Here is a 13264-nt window from a genome sequence, read left to right as displayed (position 1 = left end):
GATCGCTGGAGCTCTAAGCAACAAGTTTGGGTGCAGAGTTGTGGTCATGGCTGGCGGAGTGATATCTTCGGCAGGATTCGTGCTCAGTCTGTGGGCCACATCGCTCTTTCATCTCTACATTACCGTTGGGTTTCTGACAGGTTTGTTTGGCAGCTCAATCGTGTTTATTTATTTCTTCATTTATCCATTTACCTTTCATTCACATTCCTTATTCCACAATGTTGCTTCTTGCAATTGTGAATCTTTTGGACTAAAACATGTTCTTTTTTCATCTATCTGCAGGGTTTGGATACTCCCTGTCCTTGATCACTACCATGGCAACAATAGGACGATATTTCACCACCCAAAGACTTCGCGCCAACAGTTTCGCTTCTATAGGCAATAGTATCGTGTCATTCGCGTTCCCTCCTTTATTCCAGTACCTGATGGACGAGTACACTTGGAGGGGGGCTTTGCTTCTTATTGGAGGGATCGTTCTTCAGGTAGTCGGGTTTGGGGCATTGGTAAGACCCATCTTTTTGAAAGGTGACGTCACTCCTAAATGTGATGACAGATCTGACGTCATTGTCAAACAGTCTTCAACCAATGATGAGAAACTACGGGAAAACACTACCACTAGGTCGACACACTATCCACTAAGTAGGACTATCGTGAACAAAATAAGTTCTGTCCTAGACGTTAGTCTCCTGACAGAGCCACGTTTTGTAGTGTTTTGTGTGGCCGTTTTTCTGTTCGGATTCAGTCGCTTCGTTCCCAACATCTACATCGTTCCGCGGGCTCGGGCCTTCGGTGTTAAAGAGTACCCGTCGGCTTTTCTGCTGTCCATCCTCGCCATAGGCGACATCATTGGCCGAGCGTCGGTGGTGTTGGTACCTGAGTGGCCGCGGTTCAGGCGTGTGGATCAATTCGCCATCAACATATTCCTTATGGGAGTGGTCACCTTGTTCGCGCCTCTTGCAAAAACCTATGTCACCATGGCAGTGTACAGCGCGTGCTATGGTTTACTCATGGGCGGATGCGTGCCGCTCTTGTACTCTGCTATTGCAGAAATCGGGGGAGCCAACAGGATGTCCAGCTCTCTCAGTATCGCCATGTTTATACGAGGGATGGGAAACCTTGCAGGACCACCTTTTTCAGGTTAGCATCTCTTTATTTTATATATTAACTACTCAATGTAATATGTATTCTCTGTTATATCTTATCTGACCCTTACCTCCCTCATGACCTCAATGAAAAGCGACCTGCTGGCCGATTTGAGCTTCTCATGAATAAATAAAGGTTCAAACAAAAACAAACAAAGGCTATGAATAGAAGGTACAACGTTTAATATCCATGTCATTTTATGCATTGTTTTAAAAACTTTTCATACAGTACAACATTATGACCGTATAAGACTTCAATAATAAAGTTCAAACTATGCATTAATACTGACCCCTTGATGCTTATTGCTTTTCTGTGTAGTTGTTGCAAATTTACCTGAGCCAATATCGAGATACCTTCACAATATAGTTACTAACCGTTATATGAAGAATGTAAACCAATAAGGACGAATGATATTTTTGTTTCTAACACGCAGGGTGGCTACGGGACTTGTCCGGCAGTTTCGACGCGACACTGTTGGAGGGTGGTGGCTGCCTCGTACTTGCCGGACTTCTACTGCTTCTACTTCATCTGCGCGTGTTTCAGAGAACGGAAACGGAGGAAAACATTGTGGAACCCGAGACTGATCATTTGTTAACGGATGGGAAAGTACAAACAGAGACAGAGACAATCCAAACTCATGAAACATTGATGATCTTCCGAGAAACTGCCTGTTGATGTATCATATATAAAATAGTAACGGGGTTCAAAGAAAAAGTTTGAGATTACTTGGTCTAAATATTGGCACATGGAGAAGAGTTTATATTTCTCTTTCCCTGTGAAAATTCGCAATCAAATTGTGATACTTGACTTCAGTGTGCCTTGTTCAGTCTATTACCAAACGCCAGGTTGCGCCATGTTTCCACGTCCAAGCTAAATTTGTTTAACGTTAGATGCGTGAGCACATTGTTATGTTATGAACGAAATGGATCAATTAGCCTCGGAATTTAAAATGATGTTTTTGGAATTATCAGGAAAACAAATACAGCTTGATATTTACGACATAATACATGTATTTTGGGATCGCCATCGCCTTATTGTCGTGGTCACTTTTGTGATTGTGAGAGCTTAGAAATTTTTGTTTATGTAAGGCTCATTTGGCATGTGGTATATGGCAGCGAAGCAGACATGTTTCACACACGCTTTCATGATGCATGCGTCATGATTATGCGTATATACTGTTTACTCCTATTTTATGTTACAAGGGGGTTGAAAATAAACTGCGTTTTTTTAAATGTGACGATGACAAATGATTCGCTGAAACAATGATTTGCTCTCGCATTACAAACCCCATGTAGTCATGATAGTACAGTGTAAATTCTCCACATTCCATTCCTGTACTTTATATTAGAATTTCAATCTCACACTCCTGCACAAGTTTACAATGGTTGGTTCCACGGCAAATTGTCATATCGACCACTTGCCAAAGTTCGGATGCTGACCTACTTAACTCTTCACCTCACCTTCTAGCGGGGAGAGGCCTGACCGGTCTAAACTGGCCTGATACCTCCTGACCTATGTTTTCTCCAATCAGAGAGAAGTTTAAACATTCGACCAACCAGACAAAACTACTCACGTCCTGCCAATCTCGAAAATCCGGACGGTCGGAAAATATATATCGACCTCTCCGGTTTGGTGAGGAAGAGAGCAAGACGTCTGAAGCTGTTACATCTGTACCGTGGCCATCTCGACTGTAAGAAGTTAGTTGTACGAGTGTTAATTGAGAAATAGGTAGCGCTGCACCACTTCTGAACAGGTATGTTGGTTTTCCTCGAGGCCTCCGGTTAGATAGCCGTTGTGCTGTAGTTCAGGATAGGTTTTATCATTGTTAGAAAGTTCCCCTGTTGGTTCTTGTGTAGTGTGCTACTGGCAGAATAGACTGTTAGCTTCAAATGTCATAGGAACAAACGTATCACTACTTGAACCATCAAAGGTCAGTATACTTCTTCCCTATCAGTTGATATCTTGTGCTAAATTAATGTTCCAGTCGGGATTCTTGAGTAAATGCTCCGGTGAAGTGACCGAACCAGCCGGCTTCTGTGTGAGCTTCGCTGAAAGGTCGTAGTGGGTTTGAATCGTCCGATACTGTCAACTTATTATTCTAGGAGCGCCAAACCAAATCATTAGTAGTGATTAGTAGTTTTGTGTTAGGTCAGGTTCACCGTAGTGAGAGAGTTGTGATAACTTGATAACCGCTGGGCTTGAGCTGAGGAAGCTCGCGATGAACAGGACAAAGTGGTGAGACTTGGTTGCAGCTGCAAGGTGTCCATAACACAATGGACCAGTCCCGTACAATTGCCACCCCCCCCCCCCCCCGCCCAAATCCCTTACATTAAAATAACCTCTTCGTCCCGAAAGAACATGTTTCAAATGTTGCTGTAAAATCATAGAAATCATAGAAAATAATTGAGTGTAACGTTTTGTAACGTTTTATTTGCGCATTCACATGCTGTTTTACATAAGCCACGGAGTTGGTTCGTTATTTGATCCATATCTGTTAATAATTGAAAGTGAATCCACAATGAAGTAATGACGGTCTTAGTTATATAACTGGTCACTGGGAATGGGGTCAGATGCCCTGATCAAATTATTTTTTTGTTTGCCTGTGTGTTCCTTAAAATAAACAAACTAAGGTAATAATCCCCCGTGTGTTTAATGTGTGGGAAATACCAGACCTCTTAGAGCTGATAATAATCCAGCCAGTCTTCATAAGAAAGGTCTAGGAACATCGACTAGGTATAGCTCACCGTTGAAATGAAGGTATGTATGCATCATCAACGTATTTTACTGATGTGCTATTATGTTAAAGCCTATGTAGACAACCAAGAGTAATAACCTCTAGATTATTAGTCCATTTCGATCATGTTCCCCCTGTCTTTGATTGGCATGTGCTGTTGATATGTTCCTAGAGCCTATGGAAAATGTTGTGTTTCCTGTTTCAATTTTGAAAAAGAAATAGAGTCGGTAGGCAGGGATCCATCATGACCTTTTTACTCTGTGACGGAGGGTAACCTCCGACGACGAGTATTGTTGTTGTCCGATGTGATGAGTGTTCGCATCTGTGTTCCCTTTCCCGCGAAGTTCTTATGTAGTTTGGCATGTCATCTGCACGCATGCGCAGTTGCACGAAGATGCACTTTTTTTCTCGTAGCTGTTATCGTAATCGATGTGATAATTTCAGAAATCACCCTAATATTTCTGGTATCACGGGCCATATGATTCAGTGGTTTAGTATTAGCTTATCTCCAAGCAGATATGAGGTTATGTGTCCTCTAAATACCTCACGGAGTATGTTACCTACGTACATACGGTCACTTGTTTGTAACTTTCCTTTCTTTGCAGATGGGCACTTTGTGTCATGGAAGGAAGCCGGGACGGCCCGTTAATCCACCAGACGGAGGATGGGGGTGGATGGTCGCCCTGGCTGGTTTTGTTGTCAGCGCGTGCTCGTACGGAGTGATGCGGTCCGTCGGAGTGTTCTTTGTCACTTGGCAGGACTACTTTTCCATGACCGCCGCTGAAACTGGTCTTATACAATCCATAATCACAGGAGTCTTGAACCTGGCAGGTGAGAAAAGAAATCGCTGCTTACTATATAATTCAGTTAAGTCCCACAAATATTGATATATTCGTCATTGTCCTATTAAATATCAAAGTTTACGATTGTGTATGACTACCCCCTATTTCTTACCACTCTCTAGCACCAATTGCAGGAGCTCTGAGCAACAGGTTTGGGTGCAGAGTTGTGGTCATGGCCGGCGGAGTGATATCTTCGGCAGGATTCGTGCTCAGTTTGTGGGCCTCATCACTCTTCCATCTATATGTTACCGTTGGGTTTCTGACAGGTTAGTCCCACTTTTGACTTGGAAATGACTAAACGATATCTTTACCACATGTAACCGCAGTTACAGGTAAGATAAAGGCTATATGTCGACTGAATCTAAGCAATTGCTGTATGATTTTGGTTGTACATATATTGATTGTAAACTAATTTATAAAAACCTAAACTAATATTATTATTAATATGTTGAAACGTTAACGTTTATCATAATGCTAAGCTGTGTCTTAATGAATTCCATAATCCTGGCGATGTTCACGCTCTAGCACATATATGCTAAGATGGTTTTCCTTTCGCTGTCTACAGGGTTTGGATACTCCCTGTCCTTGACTACTACCATGGCAACAATAGGACGATATTTCACCGCCCACAGACTTCGCGCCAACAGTTTCGCGTCTATTGGTGGAAGCTTTGCGTCATTCGCGTTCCCTCCGTTATTCCAGTACCTGATGGACGAGTACACCTGGAGGGGTGCTTTAGTTCTTATAGGAGGGATCGTTCTTCAGGTAGCCGGGTTTGGGGCCTTGGTAAGGCCCATTTTGCTGAAAAGTGACGTCACCACTAATAAAACTCCAGGAAAGGCCCAAGAATCGTCAGGTCAAAGTAGTAAATTGTCAGAAAACATTACAAATGTGCACCTGACGGCAGAGAAGCATTCTTTAACCAAAATTATCGTGGACAAAATAGGTTCTGTCATAGACATCAGGCTGCTGACAGAGCCACGTTTTTTACTGTTTTGTGTAGCCGTTTTTCTGTTCGGATTCGGTCGGTTCGTTCCTAACATCTACATCGTTCCACGGGCTCGGGCTTTCGGTGTGGAAGAATATCCGTCAGCTTTCCTGCTATCCATCCTCGCTATAGGAGACATCATTGGCCGGGCGTTGGTAGGTCTATTGCCGGAGTGGCCGAGGTTTAGACGTGCGGACCAGTACGCTATGAACATATTCCTAATGGGAGTGGTCACCTTGTTCGCGCCTCTTGCAAAAACCTACGTCACAATGGCAGTGTACAGCGCGTGCTATGGTTTACTCATGGGCGGGTGCGTGCCGCTGTTGTACTCTGCTATTGCAGAAATCGGAGGAGCCAACAGGATGTCGAGTGCACTTGGGATCATCATGTTCTTACGAGGGGCAGGAAATCTTGCAGGACCACCTTTTTCGGGTGAGCCTTTCAGTTAGACGCTGACATACGATATCGTTGTCTAAGTCAGTTATCAAGAGCTATCACCCCTGTCTCCAATGTCTACACGTGTTGGCTTATCGGATGGTTCGATACATGTGGTTTCTTCCTAACGTGCATTTTTATTGCTAGTTTATAATAGCTATTAAATCGTTGCTTGCTCTCCATGCTAGCAGCAGACGCCTATCATCTTGTTGAATATAAAATGTGGGCTATGGTTGACATTTTATGATTTTTTGTATCTTATTTTTGTATCTGATTTGTATCGATCAGGGTGGCTACGAGACATCACAGGCAGTTTCGACGCGACACTGTTGGAGGGTGGTGGCTGCCTGGTACTAGCCGGACTACTGCCGTTTGTTCTTCTAATGCGCGTGTTTCAACCCACACCAACGGATGACAAAGTTGGGGAACATGAAACCGATGGTACCGGGTTATCTCTGTTGGCTGCAGAGTGCGAGGAATCAAAGTCAGCCTCCACTCATAGTCATGAAACAACGCTGGTCATAAGAGAAACTACCGTATGAGACGTAACGCTGTGCAAAAGTGGATCGAGAATAATTATAATATCTCTAATGTTGTACATAAATATGTAAACTTGAATGTTTATTGAATAGATGTATTTCTAGCTCTGTGGAGGAAATCTTGTATTTGGTGTGTTTGTTTAGAGACCAAACGCAAGGGAATATGAGAGCAAAGGACCTTGTTGTGCAGCAATATAGCTTTAAAATTTCTGATCTTAAACCATGCTACCTACCACAGACGCAAAAGTTTAACATAACTTTCAACACTCAATATCGACTTAGGCAATGATTCTGAATCCCTTTCTCAGGTACGTTACATGTACGTGGCAATCGTGGAGTGAGTCCTTTAGACCACGCTGAAAAGCAAGTCAACCTTTACAGTGGTGTGCTCTGAAGTGGTATTGTTAATCTATGTGTCTCACCAGTGAACAATAGAGGAACATACTCGTAATGGAATAGTTAGTATGTGTCATCATTATCCAGTTCCTGAATAGACTGGAAGAGATGTTTGGGGGTAGTACCATGTTACCATATTCAAACAAGATGACGTAAGCATTCTTTGAACAAAATCGATCAAACAGCCTCTGGAATTGATATCTTTGGCAGTAATAACAAGCAAATAAACAGCATGACATTTACGACATGATATTTTGTGATCGCCTTATTGCCGTGTTCACTTTTTATTGTGAGAGCGTAGGAGTTTCTTGTTTGGGTAAGGCTCGTTTGCTATGTGGTAAAGTAGAAAAGTTTTAAGGACATGTTTTAATGCTGCTTAGACTGTTAATAACAATGCTCCTAATTTCTGTTACAAGGGATTCAAATACCAGGTGCGCAATATTGGTTTGCTCTACCATTACAGACCCCAAAATAGTGATGATAGTGCAGTGGAAATTCTCCAGCTATAATTCCCATGGTTTACATTAGAATTACAATCAGGTGATTAGACATGTATCTCTCAAAGTTTCACCCCTGCAAAAGTTTGCAATGGTTGGCTCCACGGCAAATGGTGATTGATTGTCTTGTAACGTTGAGGTCAGGCGAGGGCATTCAAAGTCCAAAGTCCATTTCAGTTGAAATTTCATCATGACATACATCGATACCCAAAGCCTTAATACCTAGTGCAGACTTTCTTTTCGCTGTTCCACGTAAGTACTGTGAGTTTTCGTTGTAGCTACACTATGATACATTCCTGATCATTCCCAGTAGCGTGAAGTCCGTACGTAGATTCGAATTCGACCAGCAAACTTATACAAGTTCCCAAGGCTCAATATACCTTCTGGATATGTGTTTGTGCATGTTGAATTGAAGATATGTAGGTACAAAGATATCATAATAAATTGAAGGTGTGCAAGTACATAATTATCTTTCATGTCTACCTGCATATGATCCGACTGGCCCATTGAACCACCCAATATGCTATTAATATGGCGATGTACAACAGTAGTGACCCCAAAGGCCTTTCGAGCAACGAAATGGTTTCATAGTCCAGAGTAAACATGATTTAAAAAGCTACGGTCAACACATTGGGTTTTTCAATGAACTGGAGGGCAAAGAAAATTATTGAATAAGTTGTGCAAGTAAGATTTGCAACGTTTAATTTGCGCATGCGCACATGATGTTTTACAAAAGCCGGAAACTTGGTCCGTTCTTTAAACTACGTTACTATGATTCTATTAATCTTATGATATCGATCTGTATTTACTCACCTTGATTTACTGCAGTATTGTCGATTGTTCTTAATATTCTGTCGTCAGTCTATCCCTACCCGTCGAACTACTAGTGGTACAACCTGTTTACAGAAGTGGTCGTTGAACTGTGAACTATGAACATTTAGTGACCTTACCGTTTTAGGCACAGTCTCCCTCGGAGTCTTCCTTTCTCATTCATGATCAACAAGTATTGACGTCTTAAAACATACGTCTAATTGACAATGTCCCGGCTGCTAGATCACCGAAAGTCATACCTGCATAGCGGCTATCTTTTCGAGTGAGTATGCAAAAGAGGGAGGGGCGAGCAATAATCACTAATATCTTCCGTACGCTGTTCTGTTTAAAACTATGTTTTCGAGCAATGTGTGGTACTAGATTTCCGAAGGATTTCTAACAAAGCGTGTTGATCAATAACAGAGCTACGTAAAAATTCACAAGACCCAGACTTATGTTTACATCTGCAATATACTGTAAATGCAGAAATGTTCGCGGTGGATTAACCATTTCACCGCGAACTTAAATCCACCGCGAACATTTTTCTATTAAGGTATTAGACTGCAGTCGATGGTGTTACCGCGAACTTAAATCCACCGCGAAAAGTGATTTTTCCCGCTACTGTGAAATTAAATCCCCGCGAACTGCATTTACAGTACTGACTGACTACGTGTAAATTTAGAATGCGGTATAACCAGAACTGACCTTCATGACATAGCTTAGGTCACACCCGGGGATTGCTGGCAGCTTGTCAACACGTATCCAGACTACGAAAAGCCGTACAGTGTATGATACTTCTAACATCAATTTTATCTCTGTGAAGTTAGGCAATCAATGGATTTTTTATTTGACAAGGACATTATAAATTTGTGTTCATTAGTTATCTGAAATTAACTTATACCATACACAGTCGTGATGGTAACACATTAAGAAAATTTATTACGTGACCTCAGACTTGCACCCGTTTTTATTAACACGCCAACATCTGGCAGGCGACACATATAACATGGTATCAGGACAGTTCGGCACATGGACACTTCGGCCCCAAGTCCAGGACAGTTGGGCCCCAGTGCCAAAGTGTCCGACATTTATATTACATGTAACGTGGTTTCATGTCCCTGACTTGTGACGTTGTTTTCTCTTTAGATGGGTATCTCTAACTTGTGTAGAGGGAAGCCGGGACGGCCCGTTGATCCACCAGACGGGGGATGGGGGTGGCTGGTCGCCCTGGCTGGTTTTGTTGTCAGCGCATGCTCCTATGGAGTGATGCGGTCCCTCGGAGTGTTCTTTGTCACTTGGCAGGACTATTTTTCTGTGACAGCCGCTGAAACTGGTCTTATACAATCCATAATCACCGGAGTCTTGAATCTAGCAGGTTAGGAAAGAACCGCTGCTTAACTTTCCCAATGACGTTATATATAGAGCTCTATAGAGTGTGATCGATGAGAACTAACAAATGTTTCTTTTATTTGACGTATTGTTTTTAACGAGAGACTTGCCCGATAACACGTGTATTAAATGTACTACATAACGTTAAATATCATAGGTTACGATTGTTCTTGGAAACCCCTACTTACCCCCTTTTGATACCACTCCCCAGCACCGATCGCTGGAGCTCTGAGCAACAGGTTTGGGTGCAGAGTTGTGGTCATGGCCGGCGGAGTGATATCTTCGGTAGGATTCGTGCTCAGTCTGTGGGCCACGTCACTTTTCCATCTCTACGTTACCGTTGGGTTTCTGACAGGTTGGTCCCACCTTTCACTTGCGAATGACAATAGAATTTATTTCATTTTTAATGCAAAAAAGATAAGCCCACATGTGTTTTTTTTTTCTTTTTCCTGTTTGCAGGGTTTGGCTACTCCCTGTCCTTGATCACTACCATGGCAACAATAGGACGATATTTCACCACCCACAGACTTCGCGCCAACAGTTTCGCGGCCATAGGTGCCAGCTTTGTGTCTTTCGCGTTCCCTCCGTTATTCCAGTACCTTATGGACGAGTACACTTGGAGGGGCGCTTTAGTTCTTATCGGGGGGATCGTCCTTCACATAGCCGGGTTTGGGGCCTTGGTAAGGCCCATTTTGCTGAAAGGTGACGTCACCACTAATAAAACTCCAGGAGAGGTCCAAGAATCTTCAGCACAAAGTAGTAGATTGTCAGACAACAATACATCTCTGACCTTGACGACAGAGAAGCATTCTTTAACCAAAGTTGTCTTAGACAAAATAGGTTCTGTCATAGATATCAGGCTGCTGACAGAGCCACGTTTTTTACTGTTTTGTGTAGCCGTTTTTCTGTTCGGATTCGGTCGGTTCGTCCCAAACATCTACATCGTTCCACGGGCTCGGGCTTTCGGTGTGGAAGAATATCCGTCAGCCTTTCTGTTGTCGATTCTCGCTATAGGAGACATCGTTGGCCGTGCTTCGGTGGGTCTCCTGCCGGAGTGGCCGAGGTTTAGACGTGCGGACCAGTACGCTTTGAACACATTTCTTATGGGCTTCATCACCTTGTTCGCGCCTCTTGCAAAAACCTACGTCACCATGGCAGTGTACAGCGCGTGCTATGGTTTGCTCATGGGCGGGTGCGTGCCGCTCTTGTACTCTGCTATTGCAGAAATCGGGGGAGCTAACAGGATGTCGAGTGCGCTTGGGATCATCATGTTCTTACGAGGGATAGGAAACCTCGCAGGACCACCGTTTTCGGGTGAGTACTCTTTCAGTCATACGACATTACTGTCTACGTCAGTAACGTTATACCGCCATTAAGCTATCAGTCCGGTCCCCTGTCTACGCAGTGGCTTGTTGATGGTTCGCTAAATGCGGTTGCTTTGTAACGTAGATTTTATTGTCTAATGCGTCGTGACCTTGCTCTCCATGCTAGCAGCAAAATTAACGTACTCATATCATCTTGATGATTTCAAAATGTCGACCATATTGAATGGTTGACATTTCATGATTCAATGGCTGTAATTTGTATTTTATTTTTTTCGCTATTTGTGTCGAACAGGGTGGCTACGAGACATCACAGGCAGTTTCGACGCGACACTGTTGGAAGGCGGTGGCTGTTTGGTACTAGCCGGACTACTGCCGTTTGTACTTCACCTGCGTGTTTTTCAACCGGCGTCAACGGATGACAAAGTTGGGGAACATGAATCAGACGGTACCAGGCTTTCTCTGTTGGTTGCAGAGCGCGAAGAATCAAACACAGCCTCAACTCATAATCATGAAACATCAGTGGTCATAAGAGAAACTGCCGTATGAACGGTATGCAATGATCATGAAATAAGAATCGATTTGATTATAATATCTCCAATGCTGTATACGAGTAAAAAAAATGTTTATTGAATAAAATATGTTTCTATACTTTGTGGAGGAAATATATTGTGTCCTGTATTTTGTGTGTTCGTTTTGAGACCAAGCACAAAGAACCTAAATTGTAGCAATTGATGCGCAGCTTTGAAATGTCTAATCTAAAAGCATGCTATTAGCTATACTACCTCTAGCCAAACAGTTGACATCTAAATTCATAATTTTCAACAATAAGGCTCGAAATCTCCCAAATCAATGATTGTCAAACCCTTCCTCAAATTTTTGTTTCATTTACGTGGCAATCGTGAAGTCCTTTTCACCATGCTGAAAAACAGAACACCCTTTAAAGTGGTGTCCCCTGAGAAAGTGGGATTGTGAAACTACGTAATGCCCCTCATCTGTGATACACAATAGAGGAACATACTCGGAACTGATGGTTGGCTTGTGTCATCTTTATCTATTCCCCGAATACACTGGAAAACATGTTGGGGGAAGTCCCAGGCCAGGGTCATTAATAGACATTCCTACTTCATATTTTTTTCACTACACCACAGAATCTGCAAACAATTTTGTCTTTTTGTGCCTGTATTATATATCCAAACTGACCAAATTATCCCTCGGATAATCTAAATTGTACATTTAAGAAAAATGGGAGTAGATGCTCTTTGTGTTTTCAACCAAAACAATAACTTCTAGACCGCGAGAGACACAAGCTTTGCTGTTGCTTGTGCTCCAGCTAGGAGGGAAGTGAATGACTCAGCAGACTCAGAGGATTCTGAGTCACACACACACACAGTATCGCTATCTCCGACCAGAGCGTTGTGCCTGGTAGTGACATTTTTTGTGGTAAACGACATCCGGTGTCAATATCAAACCGCCTAGAATTTGCTGCGTTGAAAATTCGTATTTTCTAAGATAATGTATGCGAACGAGTATAAGAAGGAAGTGAAAGTAATATGATAATACGCGAATGTAAACAACTTATGTTAGTGTCAGCGAAACTGAGCAAAAATGTGGAAGTGTGAAGTCATCGCTCATGTGACGGGACAGAAAATGTTACACTACGTTGCCCTCGTTGCTCAAGAGGAAGCTTGATTGGCTAAATAACGATGATTGATGTATTAGGAATGCAGAAGACGGTACATTTGCTATGATGCCACCTGAAATTCTCACCGATCTTAACAAAGAGATAGTGTCGCAACTCATCAATTTGCATGCAAGTGGGAAGTTATTGAGGCACGATATCAACGAAAAACGAAAGTCTCCACCTCAAATGTTCCCTTTCAAATAGTATATATATTTGAACCACTGCCTCTGTCGTTCCTGTCTACGTTGTGCACGATGGCGGCTTTGTCGGATCAGTTTCTTGCGGTGGATGTACTATTTTCTCACGGGATATCAGACCTTGCAGAGGAAGCGTACGCGCAGATTCTGAAACATGCTGTAGAGATGGATGACAAGCCGTTGGAAGTTGTCGCCCTAAAAGCCATTGGGGACGTGTATCTCGACAAGGGCCGGATCAGCAAAGACGGTAAAGACTTCACCAAAGCCTCGGCCTTGTACAACGCGGCA

The 13264-nt window shown here is 42.8% G+C and overlaps 1 protein-coding gene across 6 annotated transcripts; it reads left to right on the top strand.

The window, feature by feature from the left end:
- LOC118423147 (monocarboxylate transporter 13-like) lies at positions 1 to 11727 on the top strand. 6 transcript variants are annotated; one of them, XM_035831154.1, is made up of 6 exons: positions 6685 to 7826; positions 8533 to 8667; positions 9531 to 9759; positions 9985 to 10128; positions 10233 to 11087; positions 11391 to 11726. In XM_035831154.1, exons 3-6 carry the CDS (start codon positions 9531 to 9533, stop codon positions 11642 to 11644), a joined length of 1482 nt encoding a protein of 493 aa, XP_035687047.1. In that variant the 5' UTR covers positions 6685 to 7826; positions 8533 to 8667; the 3' UTR covers positions 11645 to 11726. The 6 variants fall into 6 exon arrangements, with proteins under 6 accessions (XP_035687092.1, XP_035687063.1, XP_035687084.1 ...); XM_035831161.1 differs by lacking the exon at positions 8533 to 8667; XM_035831170.1 differs by lacking the exons at positions 6685 to 7826; positions 8533 to 8667; positions 9531 to 9759 and adding an exon at positions 4205 to 4708 and having other exon boundaries at positions 11391 to 11727.
- Positions 11728 to 13264: the final 1537 nt, after the last annotated feature.

Source organism: Branchiostoma floridae, chromosome 1 (assembly GCF_000003815.2).
Source record: "Branchiostoma floridae strain S238N-H82 chromosome 1, Bfl_VNyyK, whole genome shotgun sequence".
Classification (NCBI taxonomy): domain Eukaryota; kingdom Metazoa; phylum Chordata; class Leptocardii; order Amphioxiformes; family Branchiostomatidae; genus Branchiostoma; species Branchiostoma floridae.
The sequence above is the reverse complement of the archived record's forward strand: the minus strand, read 5'-3'. Positions and strand labels throughout refer to the sequence as shown.

Coding starts and splice junctions, on each gene's coding strand:
- LOC118423147 (XM_035831161.1), top strand. CDS start 9,531: ATGGGTATCTCTAACTTGTGTAGAGGGAAGCCGGGACGGCCCGTTGAT. Junction 9,760..9,984: donor CGGAGTCTTGAATCTAGCAG/GTTAGGAAAGAA, acceptor ACCACTCCCCAG/CACCGATCGCTGGAGCTCTG. Junction 11,088..11,390: donor CGCAGGACCACCGTTTTCGG/GTGAGTACTCTT, acceptor TGTGTCGAACAG/GGTGGCTACGAGACATCACA.